This window comes from Phyllostomus hastatus, unplaced genomic scaffold (genome assembly GCF_019186645.2).
Source record: "Phyllostomus hastatus isolate PE091 unplaced genomic scaffold, TTU_PhHast_1.1 phas_scaffold_1674, whole genome shotgun sequence".
NCBI classification, from domain to species: domain Eukaryota; kingdom Metazoa; phylum Chordata; class Mammalia; order Chiroptera; family Phyllostomidae; genus Phyllostomus; species Phyllostomus hastatus.
In genome coordinates this window covers 23552780-23580561 of record NW_025334011.1, presented here as the reverse complement: position 1 = coordinate 23580561, position 27782 = coordinate 23552780, and the positions used below count along the sequence as shown (strand labels likewise).

The 27782-nt window shown below is 37.5% G+C and overlaps 1 protein-coding gene across 1 annotated transcript; it reads left to right on the top strand.

Moving 5' to 3' along the window:
- The first annotated feature begins 127 nt into the window (after positions 1–127).
- Positions 128–27782, top strand: CDNF (cerebral dopamine neurotrophic factor). The gene is made up of 4 exons (XM_045858148.1): positions 128–405; positions 17431–17558; positions 21599–21740; positions 24425–27782. Exons 1-4 carry the CDS (start codon positions 291–293, stop codon positions 24601–24603), a joined length of 564 nt encoding a protein of 187 aa, XP_045714104.1. The 5' UTR covers positions 128–290; the 3' UTR covers positions 24604–27782.

Genomic DNA, 27782 nt, shown 5'->3' with positions numbered 1-27782 from the left:
CCGCCCCGCTGAAAAAGGCGCTGCGTGTACTGTAGGGCGCATGCGCCAGTAGGGGTGGGGGTGGGGGCGGGGGAGAACAATTAAAAAAAAAAAGGAGTGCTCTTCTCGGCCCCGCCCGGTTCTTTGCTCGTTTGATGAGACCCAATACTAACTGTGGGTTGAGTTGCGTCATTTTCCCTAGCAACTCCGGGTTTGCTCCGCTTCCCAGAGTACCGTAGCAGTTTCCGGCGATAGCGTCTAAACTGGCGTTGGGTGCAGGTGTCTGAGGAGTTTTGAGCTGCTGTTTCAGGATGTGGTGCGCGAGCCCAGCCGCAATGGTGGCCTTTTGCGCCTGGCTTTGGGTCTCTAACCTGGTGCCGACGCAGGGCCAGGAAACCGCGGGGCGCTCGGGGGCCGACTGTGAAGGTGAGCGGTGTGAAACCTGCTTGCATGGCGGTGGCACCGCGCTGTAGCTCAGCTGTTGTCGGCTTTGATTTTCTTCAGGTCTTGGCTATAAATAATATTTCACTCTGAAAAAGCGAGCCCTTTCTCTAGTTTCCTATTGCCTAAGCCCGAGTCTGGGCGAAAGTTCGAGCTGGGCCTCAAGACACCCCGAGGCGCGTCTTGGTCTGCCGGTGACGGTTAAACTGCGTTGTCTAGGCTGGTGGGGGTTTTGATCTGGATTCGATTTTGTGCAAACGCGTCTAGATTCAGACGACCCTAGCGCCGAATTGATTCAGCTTCTACTAACCGGCAAGATTTCCACAGGAGATGTCTTTTAAGTTAAATCAGTTTGCAACTCCCCAAAGGAAAATAAAACCTGACACGTTGCCTGTAATTGAGTTGAGGTGGCTTTAACTAAGGACTGAGGATATAACTAGCGTTTGTTATGACTACAGGGAAAAGTTGATTTACAAAGGAGGACAATAACTCTTAAGAAATACAGAAGAATGGTTCCTTTGAAGTACACGGAATCTCAGCTGTGGATTGAAATCAGAACACATGCTCTCTGGCTCTGGCAGACTTACCTGTTTTTGGCAAAATCAGCGTGGTAATACTTCCTTCTGAAGGCTGTTAACATCAAAGATAATTAAGTCCACTAGCTTCATCCTTTTGCACTACAGTAGCACTTAACCTGCATTGAAATAATTTAAATGCATATCCTCTTCTGTAAGCCTGCAATCATTACTTAACAGGAAATTGTAAATTCACAGTATGTGTTGAATGAATGGGTGTGTTACAGCTAAGCTGCGGAATACAAGTCCAGTTTTCTGTCAGCCCTGCAATATTTAAACTTTTCTCCAGAAATTAAGAATATCTATATGATGCGACTTTGGAAAACTTTATATTGATATTTGCTGAGTTAAGTTACAATTTTGTTTAAAGATCGCTTACAATTGTGTTGTATACATTCCAAGCCAAATTTTTGAGGCATAAACAATTGATTAGTTACCAAGAATTTATTTTCTGGAGCTTCTACTTAAAAACATTTCAGAAGAGCCAGAGTATCTGGATTAATAAATGTGAAGCTTATGCCATCTATTCTTAATTTAATATGCATATTGTGTTTATTAACTTGTATGTCTGACTAACCTGGGTATATATTTCCTTTGTTAGATAAAGAAGATATAGATTTACAGCAAAAGAAACACTAGTTTTAGAACAAGAAGAACTAGATTGTAGATCTGGTTCTCTTACTGCATATCAGACTATCATTAGCCACTTAATTTCCTTCAAGATATAAGATTAAAATGCTATTTTATACATAATTTAAGGCAAAGGTAAGAAACTGATAGTCCAGGAGACACCTGGTACCTACTGAAATATTAAGTTCACAAAGCATTTTGAAATACATTTAAATCAATTGGCTACTTTTAAAATTGAAAGATTTCTGCCTTTTCTTAAAATACCAGGTGACCTGTTAAGACTAGTCCACATGTCCATGTAGTGGGAATTGGCTGTGGCTGCTTCTTTTAGAAAGAACATGTGTCCTCAGAATTTTGTTTCTGTCTTTCCTACACTGGGATTTCCTCACCCATGCATCTATTTGCTTGGCCCCTGTGAATATTTAAGTTTCTGAGTCCTGCTTTAGGTGATGTGAGGCTTACTGAAAAAAAAACAACAAAAAACAAAAAAAAAAACCAAAACCAAAACCAAAAACAACAACAAAAAACAACAACTGTAAACATTTCCAGGTCTTTAAAGGTATTGTATTATGAGATTATTTTTTAAACTTTTTATTTTGAAATGATTATAGATTTGCTTGGGACTTTTAAATTTCATTTTATTAAAAATTATTGTATTGTACCCTGGCTGGTGTAGCTCAGTGGATTGAGCGTGGGCTGTGAACCAAAGTGTCACAGGTTCGATTCCCAGTCAGGGCACATTCCTGGGTTGCAGGCCACGGCCCTCAGCAACCACACATTGATGTTTCTCTCTCTCTCTTTCTCCTTTCCTTCCCTCTCTAAAAATAAAATAAATAAAATCTTTAAAAAAATTATTGTATTGTTGACACCATTACAGATGTCCCGATTTTCTCCCTTTGCCCCTCTCTACCCAGCTCCCACTTCATCTTCACTACATTGTTGTCTGCGACCATGGAGTATGTATATATGCACATATGTTCTTTGGCTAATCTTTTCCTGTCTCTGCCCCCCCCCCCCGCCACCTCCCTCCCTTCTGAGATCTGTCTGTTCCATGTATCCATGCCTCTGGTTTTATTTTGTCAGTTTATTTTGTTCACTAGATCCTACATATGAGTGAGATCATGTGGTATTTGTCTTTCTCTGACTGTCTTATTTCACTTAACATATATTCTCCAGATCCATTCATGCTATTGCAAAGGGTAGAAGTTCCTTCTTTTTTACTGTCATATAGAATTCCATTGTGTAAATATACCACAGTTTTTTTATCTATTCATCTACTGATGGGCACTTGGGCTGTTTCCAGACCAGGGACTACTTTTAATAAACAAAAAAAGCCCACAACATAAATAAAAGGTGGATGGTTACTTGGTTATAGCAATAAATACATGCCAGGATCCTTAAATTACCAATTGTTAGTAATTGTTAGGTGATTTATGGTGAGATTATTCTCTTCATGTAAGCCAAGGAATAAATTTCTATTCTTATCTTGGCTTCTCTGTGGCATGGAATACCATTGACTTCTTTCTCTTCCAGAAACTTCCTTCTCTTGATAGCACTGATTTTGCTTTTTTCTTGCCTTTGCTTCCTGTCACTCTGTGCCCACTTGTTCATGGTATCTTTCTGATTCTGTAGCTATGGCTTCAGTATTAGACTTTTCTGGAGTTCTGTCCTCTGCCCTCCTCTCTTCTCAGCCTACACACTCTTCTGTCCAATCAGAGTCTAGCTAACTAGAGCCTGATTCATTTCAAATGTTTATATCTAATCTGCTTCCTTTCCGGAGTCCAAGATTTTGCACCCAATTGACGACTGAACATCCTCACTTAGATCCCTTATACCCCAAACTCAGCCGAGTCACAAACCAAAGCCATCAACTCCTCCCTTCTCAGGCCCCAAAACCTGGTAACTAGACCAGAATTCTCTTTCTCCCTGATCCCTTATACCCATCAGTGTCCATTGATTCTACTTTCTGGTTGACTCCCTTCTCCTTCCATTGTCTTGTTGCAGATGTTCACCATTTCTACCTTCCTCACCGCCACAGAAGCGTTCTTCCTGCCCCATTTCCATCTCCTCTTTAGTCTCCTGGCAGTGTTATCATATTACTCCCTTGTTTGACATCTTTCATTGGTCACACATTCCCCTGTCCCCTCAGGTCAGTGCCACCCCTTTGCTTTCTCCACAGTATCTAGTCTACCTCTCATGTTCAGTAATGGTTTTGGTCTCCTCCATGTGTGCACTCCTTGAAAGTCAAGACTGTTTTCTCGCACCATATCACCTCTGGGGCTACCACAATGCCAGGTGTAAGATAGGCACTTAATTTTGTTGAACAAATGTATGCATATATGTTGCAGCAAAATTTTATGTAACAGTGAGTGAGTCAAAGGTATATCTCTGGAAGTACAAGTTAGAATTCCCAACCCATCATCTAGGTAGTAGATCGGGAAAGCAACAGCTAAGGTCTAGAAATCATATGGACATGTATTATGGGAATAGTAGAAGAGCTAGGAGGCACTGGAACACTGGATTTCTTTTGCAGGAAAGTGTGAAGTAGGGGTCACTGAGAGACCCAAATGATAATTTCTGCTGAGTTTCAGCATTAATTATTACAGCAATATCTCCTTTGCATACTCGATATATTTGCTAATTTAACTCAGCAAACTAAATATTGGTAATGTCTCATTTTTCACATTCTGTCAGTATCATTTAACACAGCTGCTTAGTCAGTCCCCACTTTTTTTTTAATGCTTGCTTCATTATTTTCTGGGAATACACTCACTCTTCATTCTCATCCTACCTCAATGGCTGCTCCTTTAAGTCTTTTTCGAGTTCTTTCTCACATTACCAATTTCTAAACAATGGAGTTTTAATAAGACTGAGACCTGGGACCACTTTCTTCTCTATGTCTCCTTATTCCCTGATCTCATCTCTTAAATACTATTAAATATTGGCTTGGCCAAAAATTCAGGTTTCTTTTTTTTTAATAAAACTAAAATTTTTCATTTTCACCAATAACTTTATTGATTTGGATATTATGAGTATGTCGGCTGTCTCCTGCTATTGGCTTCCAGTGGATAGAGGCCAGGGGTTCTGCTAAACATCTTTTAATGCATAGGACAGCCCCAAAGTCAAGAATTATTTGGCCAAAATGTCAAGATAACCAAGAAACTTTGCAAGCCACTTTTGACACATTTGATCAGTCATAGCACCTTCCCCATATATACCATACATTGCACAAATCTGATTTTTGCATTTCAGTTGTGTTTTTACCTTTCTTGAAATAATAAAGCATAATATGCCAAAAGTGTTGCATATCTTCTTCCATCTTCAATATTAAAATGGCTGCACAAAAATTCACCAGTTTTCATAAGTTTTTTAAAAAAATGCATGCTGATATGATAGCTGTCACAATATAGTCTAACAAGATTGTTTTGAATGAAGTTAAAGACAAATAAGCACTACTAGAGTCATTATATGGAAAAAAACTAAATGAGCCCTGGCTAGTGTAGCTCAGTGAATTGAGCACAGGCCTGTGAACCAAAGCGTTGCTGGTTTGATCCCCAGTCAGGGCACATGCCCGGGTTGCAGGTCATGTCTCTAGTAGGGGGTACATGAGAGTGAACCACACATTGATTTTTCACTTCCCCTCTCTCCCCCTCCCCCTCTCTCTAAAAATAAATACATAAAATATTTTTTAAAAACAATGGAATTTTTGACTACCCCAATACTCTTTGAATGTTGATGTGCTACAAATTTAGGTAGATAGACCTCACCCCTAAATTCTAGATTTATGTGTCCAGCTGCTTCTCATAGCTTCTCTTTGGATTTGTATTATTCAGTGTTCCCCAGAGAAACAGAACCAATAAGTGAGAGACAGGGGAGAGCAGGGAGAGATTGATTTATAATGAATTATGTTACCTGGTTATGGAGGCTAAGAAATCCAAATTTCATATTCTGTTCACTAGAATATAATCTTGAGGGTAAGGGCTTTTTCCCTTCATTGCTGGATCTGAAGAACCTAGTGTATTGTTTGGCACTTAATAATTGCTCAATAAATATTTGTTAAAGCCATGAGTGGCTTATATTTAGTGTTCTGTTCTTATTAATAGCATTTAGAAATCAATATGATTTCTAAATGCTATTAATTTCAATATGATGGCATGACTTGCCTTCCAGCTGAAAATACTAAAAATACTGGATAAAGTAAAGATGTAAAAATTATTAAAAATGTAAGTTAGGAAGGCATACCCAGAGACCAAAAACAAAATAAAAGTGGGAAGCAGGTAAAGGAGCCCTGAGGCTGACTTTTTCTTTTTTTAATTTTATTTATTCTTGTTTAGAGAGGGAGGAAGGGAAGGAGAAAGAGGGAGAGAAACATCAATGTATGGTTGCCTCTTGCGCACCCCCACATGGGGACCTGGCTCACAACCCAGGCATGTGTCCTGACTGGGAATTGAACAAGTGACCCTTTGGCTTACAGGTCCACACTCAGTTGATTGAGCTATGCTAGCCAGGGCTGTGACTTTTGTTTTGAGGGCATTTACCACCCACTGAGCTGAAGGTAGGTATTCACAGCTTTGGTAAAATGAAGAGAATGAAGACAATGTCAAAGACTCTCCCAAGTTAGAAGTGGAATACTAGATTATGCCCCACCTCACCCAGTTAATTAGGAATTCCACAGAGCTTCATTATAACAGGTAATGGGAAATAAGTACAACTCTACTACCATCTTTATAGATAAAGGAAATTGCATTACTTGAACTTTTTACTGAATAACAGGAAACAAAAATATCTCCAGATAGTTGATAATCACAGGCTAACCCACATATGGGCTGAAGCCCAAATTCATAGTACTTGCATAGTTCAAAACATCTCAAATCAAGAATTTAGTTTCAAGGGATTTCAAGCAAACATCAGCAAATGCCAGTCTTACAGATAGGAATCCACCTTCCACCTAGTCCTCAAAGAATTCCCACAGCTGAAGTTCTAAGAGATAAAGCTTACATTCAGAAAAATGACAAAGCCATGTGGAAGCCCCATGAGATGAGGGACAGAAGAAACGAGAAGAAGCAAGAAGAGAGACTGAGAAAGCTTCAGGTACTGGAATTACTAGGGATAGAATATAAAATGTTTATCATGTTTAAAGAAATAAAGGAGGAATTGAAGATATAAATAAAGGGCAGGAGGCTATTAATAAAAAGTCCAACCATATTTGGAAAAATACCAAATAAACTCCTACTAATAGGAATTAATGGGGTTAATCATAGATTAAACACCTGAGCAAATTAGTGAGTTAGAAGATTGACGTAATTACCAAGAGGGAATCCTTGACAGTTTAAGAGAGAAAAATATGAAAGATAAAGCTACAATGAAGATAAAGAAAAATTCCAACACAGGTTAAGTGGCCCGAGGGGAGGATAGCATGTTTTCCCAACCCAATGCTGTTATCAGTCCACAGATTGGGAAGTCCAACATGCTCCAAAAGGTATGAATAAAAATATCCAATTAATATCTAATCACACAATAAAGGAATTGGAAAACACAAAGGAAAAAAAGGAAAATTTTAAGCATGGCCAGAGAAAAAAAGAAAAGCGCAAATTCCCGGGTTTGGGCCCAGAGAAGGTGATATCAGAGCCCAAGTACTGCCTTCTGAGTGTGGTGTTGGGAACTAATTTATTTAGGGCAACATTAAAAATAAAATTAAAACAATGAGGCAGTATACAAAATATTCATGAAGTTCTGGTTACTCTTGAAGTCCTAACTCATTGTAACATGTGTAATATACTTAGTAGTTCTCCCCTACTTCTGCCACTGCCCGCTAATCTGGTAGTTCTTTTTCTTCTACAAAATCAAACTGGAGCAGATAAGAGGGGGACCGACAGCATGGAAGGAACTGGAGAGTATTGTGCTAAGTGAAATAAGCCAGGCAGTGAAAGAGAAATACCATATGATCTCACCTTTAAGTGGAACCTAATCAACAAAACAAACAAGTAAGCAAAATATAACCAGAGACAATGAAATTAAGAACAATTTAACAGTAACTGGAGGGGAGGTAGGAGGGGATAATGGGGGGGAGGGGGAAGGGTTTTCAGAAACAACTGTAAAGGACTCATGGACAAAACCAAGGGGTGGTGGAATCAGGGGAGGGAGGTGGGCATGGCTGGGGTGGGAGGGACTGGTGGGGGGAAAATGCAGACAACTGTGCTTGAACAACAATAAAATAAAAAAATAATTTAATAAAAAGAAGAAGAAAGGCATTAAGGACATAAAGGGAGGAACTGGCTGTGGATAAAAAGGATATAAAGAGGATATTTTCAAACAAAAAACGAATAAAAATAAACAGAAAAATGTTTTTTTCAAAATTTCCTCTTCTATTTTTTTTTTCCTTCCTCCTCTTTAAAACTCTTTTGCTTGATTTGGAATTTCAGCGATGGTCTTTCTCCCTAGTCCATCATCTTCCCAGGCTGTTAATTTTTTAAATTAAATTTATTATGGTAACATTCATCAATAAAATCATTTAGGGTTCAAGTATAAATTTTCTATGATACATGATCAGTATATTGCATTTTCTGCCCACCACCCAAAGTCAAGTCATCTTCCATCACCATATGTTTGCCGACCTTTACCCCTTACTCCCTCCCACCCCTTTCCCTCCTCTATTATGTCTTTCTGGAACTCACATAACTTAGGTATTTGGCTTCCTGAATTTCTTGCCCTTTTTCTACTTCTTTGTTCTTTGGTTTAATTTCTGGGGATTTTTTTTTCAACTTAATCTTCTAAATAAATCTTGTATGGACTTTTCTAACTTTAGCTATCATATTTTTAGTTATCAAGAATTCTTGTCTTTTGGTTGTCTGGATATTGTTTATATTTGATTTATCACTTTTGTTCTAAGAACTTGTTTATTTTTACCAGCTACTAGTTTTATTGATCTTTATTTTCTCTACCTAATTAACTTTTGTTCTTTTATTATTCAATATCTTCTATGTTCTTTTGTTTTATATAGTTATGCTTTTTAAAACTCTTGAGTGAATGCTTACTCATTAATTTTCCATTTTTCCCTTTCAAAAGGTACACATTCAATGTTATAAATGTCATTCTAAGTACTACCTTAACTACATCCCTTAAGTTTTCTAGATAGCATTTGATAGGAATTAAGTCCTAAAAATTACACATTTACATTACTACTTCTACTTTGACCCACCGAGGACTAAGAAGTGTGCATGTGAAAATATCCAGACATATGACTGCGTTGACCATGTTGCTTTTGTTACTGATTTCGAATTATGCTCAGAGAATGTGGGCTGTTACGATGCAGGGTTTTGGATACTTGTTTAGACTTGCCTTTTGCTTGATAATGGCAGGCTTATAAAAATGTTGCTTACTTTCTTGAAAACATTCTGAATTTTCTAATCTGGAGGAGAAATGCTCCATATACATTATTAGGTGGGCTTTGCGAATAGTATTGTACAAATGTTTAATGCCCTCATTAGCCTTAGTCAATCTGATTAAATAATTGTTGAGAGGGTGTTAAAACATCTACCATGATGGTGTCGATTTGCTATTATAAACCTGTCAGGATTTTGTATATTATCAGGCTATGTTATTGGGTGTACAATACTTAAAGTTATTTTATATTTCTAGTAAATGGTTCATATTATAGTTAGTAAAGACTTTTGTTATTCCCAATAAACCTTTATATGGTAAACCAGATTTTGGATAGAAATGTTCTGACTTACCTTTTTAATTTTATATTATTTTTTAATTTCAAAATTATTTAACTCATTTAAAACAATAGCAATAAATCCATTACATGTTAACATAAATAACCTGATTTTGATAGAAAATAACTGCTTCCCAAAACAAAAAGTCAAAATATATGGAGATTTCTACTCCAACCCCAGATGGCATAACAGAGACTGTATTTACTTTTCCTTCTAAACTAGAAAGCCAGATGAAATATGTAAAGCAATGTTTTAAAGTTGACATTCAAGGTCATTTTATATTAGTTTCAGGTGTACAGCATAGTGGTCAGACAATCATATCATCTACAAATTGATTCCTCTGGTCTAACATCCTCCTGGTACTGTGCATAGTTGTTACAATATTGTTGACTATATTCCTATGCTGTACTTTCATCCCCATCACTATTTTGTAACCACCAAATTTTTATTCTTAATTCTTTCACCATTTTCACCTACTTCCAAGCCCCTCCCCCCAGGCAACCATCACTTTGTTCTCTGTATCTATGAGTCTATTTCTGTTTTGTTTGTTCATTTATTTTGTTCTTTAGATTCCACATATAAGTGAAATCATGTGCTATTTGTCTTTCTCTGACAGACATTTCATTTGCATAATATCCTCTAGGTCCATGGTGTTGCAAATGCTAATATTTTATTCTTTTTTATGGGCAAGTGTGTAACATTCCACTGTATACATATTACCACTTTTTATTTTTTTTTATTTTTTAATCCTCTTATGGGGATATACTTATTGGTTTGAGAGAAAGAGGAAGGGAGAAAGAGAAACATCGATTGGTTGCCTCCCATAGGGGCCCTTACTGGGAATCAAAAAGGTACGTGTCCAGACCCTGAACAGAACGCATGGCATTTTGGTGCACAGGATGATGCTCCAGCCAACTGAGCCACACCAGCTAGGGCTGTATTACCACTTAAAAAAAAATCCACTTGTCTATTGATAGGTCTGTTGGTTGCTACATGTCTTGGCTATTGTAAATAACTATAATGAACACAGGGATGCATATATCTTTTCTTTGTAAAAATATATATTTTTATTTATCAATTTTGGAGAGAGAAGGGAGGAAGAGAGAAAGAAACATTGATTTGTTGCTCCACTTATTTACACATTCATTGTTTGATTCTTATATGAGCCCTGATGGGGAAATCGAACCTGCAACCTTGGCATATCAGGATGATACTCTAACCAACTGAGCTACCTGGTCAGGGCTGCATATATCTTTTCAAATTAGTATTTTGGGTTTCTTTGTAAATATAACGAGAATTGAAATTGCTGGGTCATAAAGCAGTTCCATTTTTAATTTTTTTAGAAACTGGCATACTGTTTTCCACATATCTGTTTATTTTTAAAACTTTTCATTTTTTATACATTTATGCATATTTAAATTAATGATATGTTTGGGTTTTATTTCTCTCAGTTAATTTTGTGGGTTTTTAAAAGAATTTTTTTGTGTTTTTTCTTGTGTTTTTTTTCTTTTATTGCCTTCTAGTGGTCTGATAATGTTTTTAAAATCTCTTCATGTGCCCTGCACTAATACTGATTTAGCAGTAATTTATTTACATTTTTCAGATATTAACTCTGACATTTTTAACATGTTTAATTTGCTGAAAATTAATATGACTTAACAATTCTCTTTTGCTACCCTCCTCCTGGATGATAAAGGACCTTGTGAAGTTTAACTCAAATTCATTTTTATTTCCCTAAGTGTTAGGATTGTCCAGTATTGGGGTTTACCTGCATTTATGCCCCTACATGTCTTTTATTATTGTTTTTATAGTTAACTGTTAGATTTTTCTCCAATTTTCCATTTTCTTTTCTTATCATTGCTTCTTTTTTATTTTTTCTAGTTTCTTTTTCTTAAATTGTTGTTCAAGTACTGTTGTCTCATTTTCCTCCTCTCCGCCCCATCTATCCCCGCCTCTCACCCTTGATTCTACCACCTTTTGCTTTGTCCATGTGTCCTTTATACATGTTCCTTGGCAACTCTTCCCCTACTTCCCCCACTCTTCTCCCCACGCCCCTCTGGTTATTGTCAGATTGCTCTTAATTTCATTGTCTCTGGTTATATTTTGCTTGCTTGTTTGTTTTGTTGATTAGGTCCCACTTATAGGTGAGATCATATAGTATTTGTCTTTTACTGTCTGGCTTATTTCACTTAACATAATGCTCTCCACTTCCATCCATGCTGTTGAAAAGGGTGGGAGCTCCTTTCTTTCTGCTGTGTAGTATTCCATTGTGTAAATGTACCATAGTTTTTTGATCCACTGGTTTACTTATGGGCACTTAAGTTGCTTCCAGCACTTGGCTATTGTAAATTGTGCTATGAATGTTGGGGTGCATAGGTTCTTTATCATCATTACTTCTTGAACTTGATCCTTCCTTCTGGATTTTTGTATCCTTTCTGAAGTGCATTGTTTAGCCCGTCTCCTACAGTGCTTCATACATAGAAAGTGTTCAATAAATCCCTATTCACTGATTAAATCAACGTATCAAATGAACATAGTTTAAACAACTTTAGGTGTCTAGTTTGTGCATTAGAGTGATTTATATATCTTGTTCCATTTGCCAGGCAGATAGATAAGACAACCGATTATTGGGTCTAGGGGACAGAGCACATCACCTCACTTTAACTAATATCATGAATTAAGAGGAAGCATAGAGAGAACCAAGAGCCTATGCCTCTCTAATTTTCTGTACTATGTTTCCCTAGAAGTCTCTTTCAAATATTAAGGCTATACTTTTCCAGCTTAAGCTTCTGGCCTCTGTTTCCTTTTTGGTTTGCTTGTGCCATTTGAGAAAGCAACATGGGAAAGCATCCCCCTCCTACTGTAGAGTAACTGAATAAATAAGTGTGAGCCCAGAGTCATACCATCTGGAGTCTAATTTTTTCTCTACCACTTATTGGGCAAGTTACTTGGCCTTTCCTTGGCTCATTTCCTCTTCTATAAAATGAGGATGGTAATGTATCCACATCATACATTCTGGGACTCATCGAAGTCCCTGAATGAGCTTAGAACAGAAGGAGCTTAGAACAGTACCAGCACCTATAAACACCCAACACATGGCTGTTGTTGCCCTTGTCTCTCATGAGCTTCATTTATTCGCTGGCTCTTGACCCTGGGATCAAATACAATTGTTCATTTTGGAGTTTAATGTCAGGCTCATGCTGATGGAACATATAGACAGAGGCAGACCACCAAGGGGCTTCATTCAAAATACGTATTCAGGTTTTTCTCCATGCTTTAAAATAAAATGTCCCTTGAGTGTAATAATAGGGGACATTTACACCCCTTCGACATCAAAGGCTAGATCTTCCAGACAGAAAATCAGCAAGGAAACAGTGGCCTTAAATGACACACTAGGTCAGATGGATTTAATTGTTATCTTTAGAGCATTTCACCCCAAAGCAGAAGAATATACATACTTTTCAAGTGCACATGGAATTTTTTCTGGGATAGACCACATATTAGGACACAAAACAGGTCTCGATAAATTTTAAAAAATTAAAATCATATTGAGCATCTTCTCTGACCACACTGGTGTGAAACTAGGAATCCATTGCAAGGAAAAAAACTGAAAAGCACACAAAGACATGGAGGCTAAATAACATGTTACTAAACATGGGATAACAGTGAAATTAAGGAATAAATCAAAAGATACCTTGAATCAAATGAAAATGAGAACACATCAAACCAAAATCTATGGGATATAGCAAAGGCAGTCCTAAAAATATTCATAGCATTATAGGCCTATGTCAAGACACAAGAAAAATCTCATATAAACAATCTAACCTTACACTTAAAGGAACTAGATAAACAACACAACCCAAAGTGAGTAGAAGAAAGGAAATAATAAAGATCAGAGCAGAAATTAAAAAATAGAGTCTAAAAAAAAATACAAAAGGTCAAGGAAACCAAGAGCTTGTTTTTCAAAAACATACACAAGATTGATAAACCTTTAACCAGACGCACAAGGGAAAAAAAGAGAGAGGACCAAAATAAATAAAGTGAGAAATAAAAGAGGGAACGTAACAACTGACATCACAGAAATGCAAAGGATTGTAAGAAAATATTATGAACAACTATATGCCAACATATTGGACAATTTGGAAGAAATCGATAAATTCCTGGAAACATACAATCTCCCAAAACTAAATCAAGAAGAAACAGTATGTCTGACTAGACTGATTACAACTAATGAAATTGAAGCAGTAACCTAAAAACTTTTAACAAACAAAAGTCCTGGAATGAATGTCTTCACGGTGAATTTTACCAAACATTCAAAGATGAACTAACAACTATCCTCAAACTATTCAAAAAATTCAAGAGGAGGGAACACTCCCAAGATTTATGAGGTCAGCGTTATCCTAATTCCAAAACCAGGTAAAGACACTACAAAGAAAGAAAGTTATAGACCAATATCCCTGATGAACACAGATATAAAAAATCCTCAACAAAATATTAGCAAACTAAATCTAGCAATACATTAAAAAGGCCATGCACCATGATCAAGCGGGATTTATTCCTGGGATGCAAAGTGTGTACAATATCTGCAAATCAATTTACATGATATACCACATAAACAAAATAAAGATAAAAATAATATGATCATATCAATTGATTCAGAAAAAACACCCATTTATGATAAAAATTCTTAGCAAAGTGGGAGTGGAGGGAACATATATCTTTTTTTAAATTTTGTTGGAGTTTTTTTTTGACGGTTTTATTTTATTTATTTTTAGAGAGGGAAGGGAGGGAGAAAGAGAGAGAGAAACATCAATGTGGGGTTGCTGGGGGCCATGGCCTGCAACCCAGGCACGTACCCTGACTGGGAATAGAACCTGCGACACTTTGGTTTGCAGCCTGCACTCAATCCACTGAGCTATGCCAGCCAGGGCTCGGGAACATACATCTTAACATAATAAAGGCTATATATGAAAAAATTCACAGCTAACATTATACTCAATGTGGAAAAACTAAAAGCATTTCCCTTACGATCAGGCACAACTCAGGGACGTCGTCCACTTTCATCACTCTTATTTAACATAGTACTGAAAGTCCTAGCCACAGCACTGAGACGACAAGAAGAAATAAAAGGCATTCAAACTGGAAAGAAAGAAGTAAAACTGTTATTATTTGCAGATGACTGGTACTGTATATAGAGAATCCTAAAGATTCCACCAAAAAAGTACTAAAAATGATTCATGAATTCAGTAAAGTAGCCAGATACAAAATAAATATCCAGAAATTGGTTGCATTTTTATAAACTAATCGTGAACTATCAGAAAAGGAAACTAAAAAAAAGTCCCATTTACAATTGCATCAAAAAAATAAAATAAAATACCTACGAATAAATTAAACCAAGGAAGTAAAAAACCTGTACTTGGAAAGGTATAAGACATTGAAGAAATTGAAGAAGATACAAATAAATGGAAGCAGATATTGTGCTCATGCATAAGAAGAGTTAACATTGTTAAAATGTCTATACTACCCAAAGCAATCTATAGGTTCAGCGCAATGCCTATAAAAATACCAATGACATACGAGGGAGTATCCCCCAAAACTGGAATTATCTTCTCAAGGGCAGGCAGGCCTCTTGTAGTACAGGCTTCCTCCACTAGATGAGTATTCTAGGAACTCATCTGTATCAGTGTACCAACTGGGGTTGTTGTGAGAAGCTGAATTTGGCTTCAGTGAATTTTTTTTTAACATTCTTTCAACAAATTTGCCCATTTCATGAGGGGTGATTTATGAGTGCACCTGCCCACACTGCACTGAGTGTTCAGCAGTTTTTGACCAAAAATGGCATGACCCCTGTGCCCCACTGTCCCTATTCACCTGATCTCACCCCGAATGACTATGTTTGTTTCCCCAATGAAAAAAGTCCTCAAAGAGAAATGTTGAGCAAGAGGTGAAACAAAAAATGTCAGAAGCACTAAAAGGCATCAAAATTGACACATTCAAAAACTGTTTCAAGCAGTGGAACCAAGATCTCAATAGGTATATTGCATTAAATGGAGAATACTTTGAAGATGACTGAAGTTTAAATACATAATAATAAATACAAAAATTTTCATAAATAAATTTGAGGTTTTTGATGGTACCCTCTCATATTTCACAGATCTAGAACAAATATTTAAAAAAAATTATTTGGAACCACAAAAGACCCTGAATAGCAACAGCAATCTTGAGAAACAAAGTTGGAGGAATCATGCTACCTGATATCAAATTATACTACAAGTCCATAGTAGTCAAATGAGTATGGTACTGCCATTAAAACAGACACATAGATTAATGGAAAAGAATAGAGAGCCCAGAAATAAACCCACACCTGTATAATCAACAAAGGAGTCAGGAACATTCAGTGGGGTAAAGACAGTCTATTCAACAAATGGTGTTAGGAAAATCAGACAGATATGTGCAAATAAATGAAACTAGATGACCTTCTTATACCACATACAAGAATAAACTCAAAATGGGTTAAAGACTTAAATGTAAGACTTGAAAGCACAAAACTCCTAGAAGAAAACAGGCAGTAAGTTCTCTGACATCTCTCGTAGCAGCATTTTTTTCTGATATATCTCCTCAGTCAAAGGAAACAAACCAACAAAATAAACAAATGGGACTATGTCAAACTAAAAAGGTTTTGCACAGTGAAAGAAACTGCTGACAAAAGGAAAAGCCAATCTACCAAACAGGAGAACACATTTGCCAATGATACATCTAGTAATAGGTTAATATTCAAAATTTATAAACAGCTCATATAACTCAACAGCAGAAAAACAAGCAATTCAATTTAAAAATGGTCAGAGGACCTGAATAGACACTTCTCCAAAGGGAACATACAGATGGCCAATAGACATATGAAGAAATGCTCAACATCACTAGTCATCAGGGAAATGCTAACTATCCCACATTGAGTTATCACCTGATACCTGTCAGAATGACTATCATCAATAAATCAATAAGCAGCAAGTGTTGGAGAAGATGTGGAGAAAAGGAATCCCTAATGCTCTCTTGGTGGTAATGCAGACTGGTGCAGCCACTATGGAAGACCGTATGGAGGTTCCTCAAAAAATTAAAAATGGAATTGCCTTATGACTTAGCAATTCCACTTCTGAGTATATACCTGAAGAAATCCAAAACACTAATTTGAGAGAATACATGCATCCTCATGTTCATTGCAGCATTATTTACAATACCCAGAATATGAGATCAACTCAAGTGGCCATTGATACATGAGTGGATTATCGATACCATGAGTGGTGGTATGTAATACAATGGAATTATTATACTCTGCCATAAAAATGGATGAAATCTTACTATTTGCAACAGCATGGATGGACCTAAAGGGTATTATGCTAAGTGAAATATATCATAAAAAGACAAATACCATATGATTTCACTTATATGTGGAATTTAATGAGCAAAAGAAATGAACAAACAAAATAAAAACAGACTCATAGGTACAGAGAACACACTGATGGTTTCTAGTGGGGAGGAGGCCTGCAGGTCTGGTTTTAAAAGAAGTGAAGGTATTAAGAAGTGCAAATTGGTAGTTAAAAATAGTAACAAGGGTGTCAAATACAGCAAAGGGAACGTAGTCAACAATATTGTAATAGCTATGTGTGGTCCTAGGTGGATACTTGAAATATCAAGGGGACCACTTTGTAAATTATGTGATTGTCTAGTCACTATGTGGTACACCTGAAACTTATTCAAAGTAGTACTGAATGTGAAAAAGAAAACATGTCCCAATCATCACATCCTACAGAAAGCTGTACTTTCTTTAGGGCTAGCCAAATTTGTAGGAATGTTCTTGATTCAGGTGGAACTTGGTTCCAGAGATTGATTGATTCTATAAACTCATATTATTCAAAGCCCAATCCTGAGCTAATAGCTACAGGCCCTAAATCATTCTTCCAAATATTTTTGATTCACTGTCATGATGTGTTAAATCATAGTTATACTTTTTATTGGATAAGTAGAACATATACACAGGTGTGCTAGTGGTTATCTTGTATGTAAATATGTAATTTCTCTATTCCTTCTAGTATGTGAAGAATTCTTGAACCGGTTCTACAACTCATTGATAGCCAGAGGAATTAACTTTTCTTTGGACACCATAGAAAAAGAATTGATCAGCTTTTGCTTGGGCGCCAAAGGAAAAGAAAACCGCCTGGTATGGTAAATTTTCATGTTTGGTTTTACCTTTGGGCTTGAGGGAAAATGCCGACACTATTGTTTCTGATCTTGGACTTAACTGTTCTCCTGCTCAGATGCTGGCCCCAGGCATGCTCACCATAAGAGCAAGGAGGAACTTTTCATTCAGTGAAATGCAGTCCTATGACTTTTAATCTAGAGTACATCTGTTTTCATTTTACTTTTGGAATAAACCACAGAAAATCAAGCTCATATTTTGTTAAATAAAATTACACAATTGAATGTCTAATTGAGAATTTATTGTTCTGAGTTAAGAATGAAAAGACTTTCTATTTCTTACCAAGACAATTAGTTCAACCTTTCAAAATATTTTATATCCTTGTTTATACATCACCAATGAAGTATTTTTATTTTCTTGTAATGATGCTTATAGAGTGTTTCCTGAGTAAACACAAATGACTTTTTCAATATACTGGTTTACATCATGAAAAACAGTCTTAGGCCAATTTGTTTTGCCTAAAATTGTATGTTTAACTTTTCAGTTAAGTTTGCACTGTAGGCATCTCATCACTGGCACACAGTAAAAATCTCAGCGTTTATTTGTACCGTTAAGTTTTATATTTGTAAATATAAAATGATTAAGTTGGGTGGTTTGAAAAGCAGCATAACATGAAAAGTGGCCTGAACTATAGAGCCAAAATACTAGATTTCTTAAAATTCAATCTCCTTCTGCCCTCGGCTCTTAGCTGGAGGAAATGAATCCTAAAACACAGATGGGCACCTCCCTCGCACACCCAGGTCTGGTAGAAGCAGCCACAAACAGTGAATGGCATGATAGCTCCAGACAGGTAGCTCGAGGTCAGTCACACATAGTGTCTGGCATCAACCAGTATCTGAACCCTGAATAAATGGATCCAGAACCAACACAACCAGTGGTGGGCCTCAGACCACACCAGAACTCAACCCAACTAACCACACTAGCAGCACGCACAAAGGGGGATTCCAGCAGGCACAGAGCCCTACTGGGAACAATTCTGCCTTGGGGGGGACGGCATCTGCATGGCCTCTCATGCATGGTGATCAAGGTTTACCCTTACAGTCAGCCAGCCTGAAGGGTTAACTCAACCCATGAAAAGGCCAACAGCATTCAAGACTCAACTCCACCAGGGTACGCATAACTTCCAAGAAATCTTCCTGGAGCATGGAGCTCAGGTGATTTGGAAGAGTGTGCCACTGAGGCCATCGAGACACCTTCATCATAAAGCCATCATAACAAACTTGGGAGTTAGAATAGATTTACCTAATACACAGAAATAAAATGGGAAGACAAAAAAAACATGCCCCAAATGAAGGGACAAGTGGAATCCCCAGAAAAAGAATTAAATGAAATGGAAGCAACTAATATTCCAGGTGCAGAGTTTAAAACAATTGTCATAAAGATGCTCAAGAACCTTAGGGGAAAAATGGATGATCTCAGTGAGAACTTAAACAAAGAGATAGTAAATGTTAAAAAGGATGTAGAAACTATAAAAAAGAACCAGTCAGAAATGGAGAAAACGATATCTGAAATTAAGAATGCACTAGAAGAAATTGACAGTGGGTTAGGTGAAGCAGAGGATGGAATCAGCGATTTAGAGGACAAACTAAGAGCAGGCACCCAAGCTGTGCATCAAAAAGAAAAGAAAATGTAAAAAATGAGGGAGGTCTAAGGGATCTCTGGGACATCATCAAGTGTAACAATGTCTGCACCATAGAGGTACCAGAAGGAGAAAAGAGAACAGGGACCAAGAACATAGTTGAAGAAATAAGGGCTAAAAACTTTCCTAAATTGGTGAAGGAAAAAGCTACACAAGTTCAGAAAGCACAGAGAGTCCTGATCAAGAGGAATTTAAAGAGATCCACACCGAGACACATTATAATTAACATGACAAAAGTTAAAGACAAAGAGAGAATCTTTTTTTAATATTTTATTTATTTATTTTTAGAGAGGGGAAGGGAGGGAGAAAGAAAAAGAGAGAATCAATATGTGGTTGCCTCTCACATGGCCCCCACTGGGGACTTGGCCTGCAACCCAGGCATGTGCCCTGACTGGGAATCAAACCAGTGACCCTTTGGTTCGCAGTCCACGCTCAATCCACTGAGCTATGCCAGCCAGGGCAAGAGAGGATCTTAAATGCAGTAAGAGAGAGACAGTTACCTAAAGGAGAGTTCCTGTAAGGCTGTCCGCTGATTTCTCAACAGAAACACTTCAGGCCAGAAGAGGTTGGCATGAAATATTTAAAGTGAAAAGCAAGGATCTACAACCAAGGCTATATAATCCAGACAGGCTATCATTTAAAACTAAAGACCTTCCCAGACGCCCCCACCCCACCAAAAAAAAGGCTTACAGAACTTGTCATCACCAAACCAGTATTGCAAGAAATGTTAAAGGGGCTGCTTTAAAAAGAAGAAATAGAAATTGAGAGGAACCTAGATATAAAGAAAAAATGTCAATAAATTAGTACCTATCAATAATAACCTAAAATGTAAACAGATTAAATGCTCCAACCAAAAGACATAGGCTAGCTGAAAGACAAATACTATATGATCTCACCTATAAGTGGAACTAATCAACAAAACAAACAAGTGAGCAAAATAAAACCAGAGACATGAAAATAAAGAGCAAACTGACAGTAAACAGAGGAGAAGGGGAAGGAGTAATAGGGGAAGGAAGGGGAAGGGTCAAGTCAAGGAACACCATATAAAGAACCCCAAAACAAGGGTGATGGGGTAGGGATTGACTGTGGGAGCAGGGGAGGGGGAATGGATGGAGTAGGGGAGAGCGACCGGGAAAACTTGGGACAACTGTAATTGAACAGCAATAAAAAAAAAGATTTTATTTATTTATTTTTATAGAGCGGGAAAGGAGAGGGGAAGGGAAGGAGAGAAACATTGATGTATGAGAGAAACATCCGTTGGTTACCTCTCATACATGTACACACCCAGACCAGGAACCAAACTCACAACCTTGGTATATGCCCTGACCTGTAATTGAATGGGTGACCTTTCCCTATTCAGGATAATGCTCAACCAACTCAGTCACACCAGTCAGGGCTGGAACTGTGTTTTGACACAGTGGTCCCACTTCTGGGAATATATCTTAAGAATCCCAAAACACTAATTCGAAAGAATATATGCACCCCCTATGTTCATTACAGCCTTATTTACATTAGCCAAGATCTGGAACCAGCCCAAGTACCCATCAGTAGATGAGTGGATAAAAAAGCTGTGGTACATTTGCACAATGGAATATGATGTGGCTGTAAAAAAGGAAGGAAATCTTACCTTGTGTGACAGTATGGATGGAATTAGAGAGCATTATGCTAAGTGAAATAAGCCAGTCAGAGAAAGACAGATACCATATAATCTCACTTATATGTGGAATCTAACAAACAGAATAAACTTCTGAACAAAATAGAACAGAGGCATGGATACGTGGAACACACTGACAGTGTCAGAGGGGAGGTGGGTAATGGGGCTGAATGACAGAAGATGAAGGGGTTAGTCAGAAAAGCATGTATATGGTATATAACACCTAGACACAGGCAACAGTATGGTGAGAGCACGAGGGAAAGCGGGTGGTGGTTAGGAGGTGGGTAAATTATGCTGGGGACTTCTGTAATAGTGTCAACAATAAAAATAAAGTTTAAAAAATAAAATAAAATAAAATTCAATCTCTTGTCCTTGCTAGCTGGTGACCTGCAGTTGGCTTGGGAATAAAATGTAATAGTACTTACTTCACAGGATTGTTGTGACAATAAGTCAATACCTGTAGAGCCCTGAGAGCAGCGCCTGGCACAGGGAACACCCAGCAAGCCTTGGAAAATTGTATGAACTGTCAGGAACTTCTAATTAGAATTCTCATGGGAATGGAGTCACTTGTTTTCTGGTGTCTTAGCAGTGCTTAAAATTTAATAGCTGGCCCATGAAAACTAGGTTAACCTCTTTCTTACTTCTGAAAACCACATCACTTGCTTTTCTCAGTGTCTGAGCCACTAAATTCTCTTCATTCTCCTTCAGTGCTATTATCTAGGAGCAACCAAAGATGCAGCCACAAAGATCCTAAGTGAGGTCACCCGCCCAATGAGTGTGCACATGCCTGCAATGAAGATTTGTGAGAAGCTCAGGAAGATGGACAGCCAAATCTGTGAGCTGAAATATGGTATAATGGAGTTCAATGTCTTTTTTTCCATAATGTCTGAAGTATCGCCAATTCTCAAAACAGGCTATGTTTCTAGAAAGTCAGTGTTAGAAGGGAAGGAATTCTCCAGTTGCCACTAGGTTGTTGGGCTACTGAATGGTACTTAATGCTATCTGACCTTTTGGGGGTGAGAGAAATGAATACCAGCACAATCAACTTTAGGTAAAACTGTCAACCCAGATAGAAAAGTTTAAACTCTTAAACCACCAAGCCAGTGTTGACTGTGTACATCAAGGAATATTCAAAGTATCAAGGGAACAACTACTCACAGGGATTTAGCTCTCAGTAACCCATTAAAAGAAGTTGCATTTATTCCAAGGTGATGAAAGGACTCAGAAGTTTTAAATGTGTCTGTATCTTTTCCCCTAGATTTGTCTGTCTATTATTTTGCCTGCCAGCTTTAAATTTTAGGAAATAGGTTATTTGTAGCAAATCAGGTTTTGCCTAATGAAATAGCCTTTTTGAGAGTACCTAAAATAAACAGCCAGGATAGAAAGATGCCCTACTTAAATCATTATCCTTGGCCTTATGTATTTCACATAGATAGATAAATCTATTATTTTTATACTGAGGATTTCTACCTGGGCCAGCCTTTCGGGTAGATTGAGTAGGTACGGTAAAGGCTTTTGGCGGGGTGGGGGGTGGAGGGGGGGCGTTCCTTTCTTAGCTTATCCTTAGCACCTGAAGTTCCACCAGTACAGACCCATTTCTTTTGCTCAAGTAATTGCTTTATGTTACATACCCAAATCCACTGTAGTATTGTAAACTACCTAATTAGCACCCGGACTGAATTATTTTAATTTTATTTTCTAACATAGCTGTGTAGAATCGTTATGCACCATCGTTACCTAACTGACTTTAAATAGGTTTAAGGTTGGAAGATACTCAAAACAACCTGCTTCTGAACTTGCCAAGGGCAGGCCCCCGCTTCCAGGGTAGTGATTATGGGACAGGCATCCCTTTTTATTGGCTTCCAAGTAACACAGGAGAGGCAGGAATCGCTGAGTCCATATAAACAATATTCTTGAAAGGGACAAACCTGTGCTGATTCTTTAGTTCAACAGTTATTTAGAATATCTTCTATTATGTGCAACAGAACTTACTGGGTTCTTTGATAATAGATATATTCATCAGATTTTATTAAGAAATGAATATTTACTAGTGTTTGGGCAATACTGGCCACTAGAGGCCCTTGGGGAGCCATGAACTGGTTTTAATTTTGGTATCAACCTTTTCCTTGTAGTTTTAGAGGGTCACAGAGGTTTCCCCTTTTTAGAACTAATGCCGGATTCTAAATTCTTTAGAAGAGCTCAAAGAAACTACTGACACTGTCAATGAAGTGTATTCCTCATTCAACTGTTTAGTTTGAATAGACCACTATCCCAATGTCTTGTTCCCTGCTTATTATTGGCAAGGAACTTGAGATTGAACATGGGTTTTTGAACTGTGGGGTAATAATAATTTGGACTATAAATGCTTCTGCTTTTACAGGTATTGTGTTAAGTCAGCCATGAAATTAACAATCAAGATAACTATAGAGTTGGATTATATTTTCAATGAGGAAGTTGTCTTTTAGTTTTTGACCTGAAAAAATACTTTTGCTTGTTCTGTATCTGAAAAGGATGGATATCACTATAAAAATGTAAGGGTAGCTGATTCTCCAAGTAAACAAGGTTTTAAAATCCAACTTTTATTAATTGTTTTCTAGAGTTATTGAGGTAAATTACTTAAAACATTATATAAATTTAAGGAAAACTACCCCATTTGACAGGGAAATTATAACCATAAGTATGGCACAGATGAGCTTAATTTGTTTTTTTTATTTTGTTTTGGGCTGGACAATAGAGAAGTAGTTGAGTTATTGACATTCTCTGCAGATAATTTGTAAATGGGAAAACAGTAGTCTTGGTAAAGGAGTTAAAAGTTGGTGACAAGTGTTATTGGCAAGAATGGCAGAAGCCAGATGGACTGGGACTGAAGTGCTAGCATTAGAGAACTGGGTATATATACCCCAAAGGACTGTAGTGAATGCTGTACTAAGTTAGTAATCCCAGGAGGGGTGGGGAACAGGTGAAGTTAAGCAGAGATTCAAAACCAATAAGGATCAATAAGAATGCTTCTGATTATATTCACATGTTTAGGTTTCTTCAAATTTGCATTTAAAGACTCGATGGTGCGGTGTAATATATATGCTTAGCTGTTTTACTGAAGACATATCTTTGTATATAACAAGTGAGCCATAACTTTCTAGTTAAGTATAATCTATGGATTCCTGTTGGCCATACACAAGGCTGTCCCAAGGCATTCCTTTCTACTGATCATGCTCTTACCTTAGGAGCGGCTTTTAGAAGGTGGTGCTCTTCATTTTAGAAATGCTGATCTTGTGAAGCCATGGTAGCAGATACTGCAAAGCTATACGGCTTTGAACCCATGTTTTGAAGCATGTATAATCCCATGGAGAGAAAGTCTGATAGAACACAACTTGTCCCAATAGCTTTGTATATATACACTTTCCTTAGGTATGTGTTAGTTTCCATAGAAAATGGAACAGTTCTCAGCTCCAAGATAAGTAACATCATTTGCCTTTCTCAATGTTTCAGAGTTGCTGTTTTTAAAGAGTTGTGTGTTTCCTTTTTGTCATTTAGAAAAGAAGTTAGACTTAGCATCGGTAGACCTGTGGAAGATGAGAGTGGCAGAGCTGAAACAGATACTGTACAGCTGGGGAGAAGAGTGCCGCGCATGCGCGGAGAAAGCCGACTTCGTGAATCTGATCAAAGAACTGGCGCCCAAGTACGCAGCAACGCACCGGAAACCAGAGCTCTGACCCTCTGACGCTGGTGCATCAGGGACTGTAATTAGACACAGAATGACTGTCTAGGATATGGGCGTGTTGGTTAAGGGTAGCTGGGCATTGCACTGTGCGTGATCTCATATATTTTGTTTTGATAGTACACTTTGGTACTGGTTGCTTAGGTTTGTAAGTAAAACTGTTAACATTAGTGATATCTTACATTTTCACTGTACCAAAACTTACAAGTGCCTTTCTCATAATTTTCTTGTAAGGACTGGGTAAATGATCATTGGCTACCTCCTAAAACTGGGAAAAGTGAACTACTGAAAAATGGATTGAGTAAACTGATTCCAAAAAGGAGAGTGCTCACAGGTCCCCCTTTTGCACTAATACTTCATTAAATAGATTGGATTAGGACAAAAGGAACAATGTTTGGCGTATTAACTCCTGGCATAAAACCTTAGGAGCGGCTTGATCAAAAGTGTTTTTTATTTTAAAGTAAACTGTGTTTTCAACTGCAAATCACTCTACTTTCTAGCTCTTTTTGGTATCAGAAATGGGAGAGCAGAAGGTACTACTCGAAACTAGTGTCTTCCACAAGAAGAAAACCTGTTTAAAACCTATTTAAACATACTTAAAGAAAATAGATGAAGAATCCACTCAAGTATAGCCAATGTTTTAACAAATTGTATCAATACTCACAATGCTAAGTGAACAAAGCTCAAGGTTTTTTGCATGCCTTTCTATCACACAGTAGATATGTTTTTGATAGAAGATTAACACACATTAAGGGCTCAGACAGACAACATGGAATTTTACGGTTCCTAGTGCTGCCTTATCAGCTTTCAACTGTAAAATCATTTTTGGCTCCATTTTCTGGCCAAATACAAATAAGACCACACTGTAGAAGTGGCTGCCTCTGCATGGCAAGTGGAAACGGGAATGAAAGCTCGAGGGCACTTTCTGGGGGTGATGGGACCTCCTATATCTTGATGGTGGTTACACAGGTGAGTAATGTCAAACTTATCTGTTAGTACAATGAAGATCTGGGTATTGTATGTAAATTATATCTAAAATGCTGCTGTAGAAAAATTATTTGAAAATTAACAAAAATTAATTGATTAAAAACTTCTTATGTATTCAGAGAATTGCAATTATTGACTAGGTGTCCTTTTGGGGAGTGGAGGGGAAATTTTCCAGACTGAAAGTATACGTTGGAAGTGTTATTGTAATTTTTAAAATGCCACCCATGCAAACAAAATTTCAGTTGAGTAGTTGGGAATGTAACCAGATTTGTAAGAGAATTAGTGGTTAGTAACTTTAAAATGAGAATAAAAAAGCTTTGGTGTAATAAATAGCCAAAAGGGTTATTGGTTTTGGATTTTGGCAGCTTTGTCATTATGTGTCAAGCACCCTACTTAATAATGAATGGTATCTTTAAAATGCCTAAATTTAGGTTTTTATATTTGTTTGTTTTGCCTTTTATAAACTTATGCTTGTTTTTCTTTAGTGCACTTTGAACCGTTGAGAAAGTTGTCATTTGAAAATAGTATGTTTGATGTCTAACCTCAAAATCAGGTCATTTTCTCAGTATGTTTTTTTTTTTTTCAGAATATAAATCTAGGCAATAAGAACACTACCCAGCAGGTCATTGAAATTCATGATATTTAGTCTGGTTTTCCAAAGGGCATTTACTCTAAGTCAGAGCTACTTAAACTTCTAAACTGTGCATACAAATCACCCAGGATCTTGTTAAAATGTGGATCTGGAATCAGTAGGTCTGGGAGGGACCTGAGCCTCTGCATTACCAAGCCCCAAGTGATGTCCAGCCTGCACTTCCACGGACCACACTTTGAGTAGCAAGGTCCTGAGTCGTGGGTCCTGTGATTGATTTTTTTCCTTCTGCCTGTCCCAATCAGTTAGGTTTATGATAGAGCTGAATATAACTATAACAACAAAAAACAAACAACAATATACCACAAACATTGATTCTTTCAAGTAAAAGAATTCCAGAGGTAGCCAGTCCAGAGTAAATATGGCAGTCCCACAAACTTATTAGGGACTCTCTTCTTTTTCCTTCATATCCTAGTGGTGGGTTCCATTCTTACCTATGGTCCAGTTGGCTGCTGGAATTCTTTGTTCCAGAAGGAAGAAGGCATTAAAAAACCTGCCCCTGAACTGAGCCAGCCACTTTAGGGGAGCCTCCCTACCCTCTTTCCCTTTCCTCCTCCCATTCATCCCCACCCACCAAAAATTCAGTATCCCACTCAACATTCTGCCTGTATGTCACTGACCAGAACTTAATAACATACCGAATGTAGCTGCAAGGGAGTTTGGGAAATAACATCCTTTGGTTGGGTCCATTGTTACCCCCCTCCCCGCCGCCCCACATCAGGAAGAAGGGAGAAATAGTTTTTGGCCACAAGTTACCTCTGTTACATAGCACCAATTTTTCCTTCCCATGAATCTTAGTTGTAATTTCTGGTTGCCATACCCTAAATAACTTGTTCCCCTCCTTGCTATTTGCTTCTTTTGTATATGTAAGCAGTTAGATCTTTTCTTCATTTTTGGTTTGTCAAGAAGTAGCTACTGTTTTTCTATTTCATTTCCACTTTATATCTTTCTCCCTCTTTCTCATATGTGCATGTGTGTGTATGCTTTTTTGTTGTATTTTAACCCCAAATTCATAAGCACACATGATTTAGAAGTCAGACATTCTGACAGAAGGGACAAAGTTCTGGGCTGAAACTTTCATTGAATCAGTAGTGGTCTGGGGCAGACATTATCCCTGATTTACTCTAGATTTCTGAAATTCCAACCAGATGACCCTTCACTCTGCTTCCTAAATACACATGGGAAACTAGATATAACATTTAGAGCACAGCTTAAAAGTTGTAGTTCTTTATATCTGAGTGTAGATATCTGCAGTCTACTGAAGAGTGTTAAATTTAGAACAAACTGGCTTGGCAAATAAGACAAGAAAATATTTGACTATCAGATCCCTCAAAAACAGCAGAGCATTTTGTGATCCAGAGGCCCCCACATCCATGGGTTTGAGCAGCTCTAGATAAGTGACTTTTCTAAGCAAGATGTCCAAGTTTATCCACTGCTTGTCATTTGGAAGAAGTGATTGTCAGGTGCCCACTCTTTCACAGTGTGCTTGAAGTAAAATAATTCCACCAAGAGAGAAATAAAAAATAAAATGAGTAGTA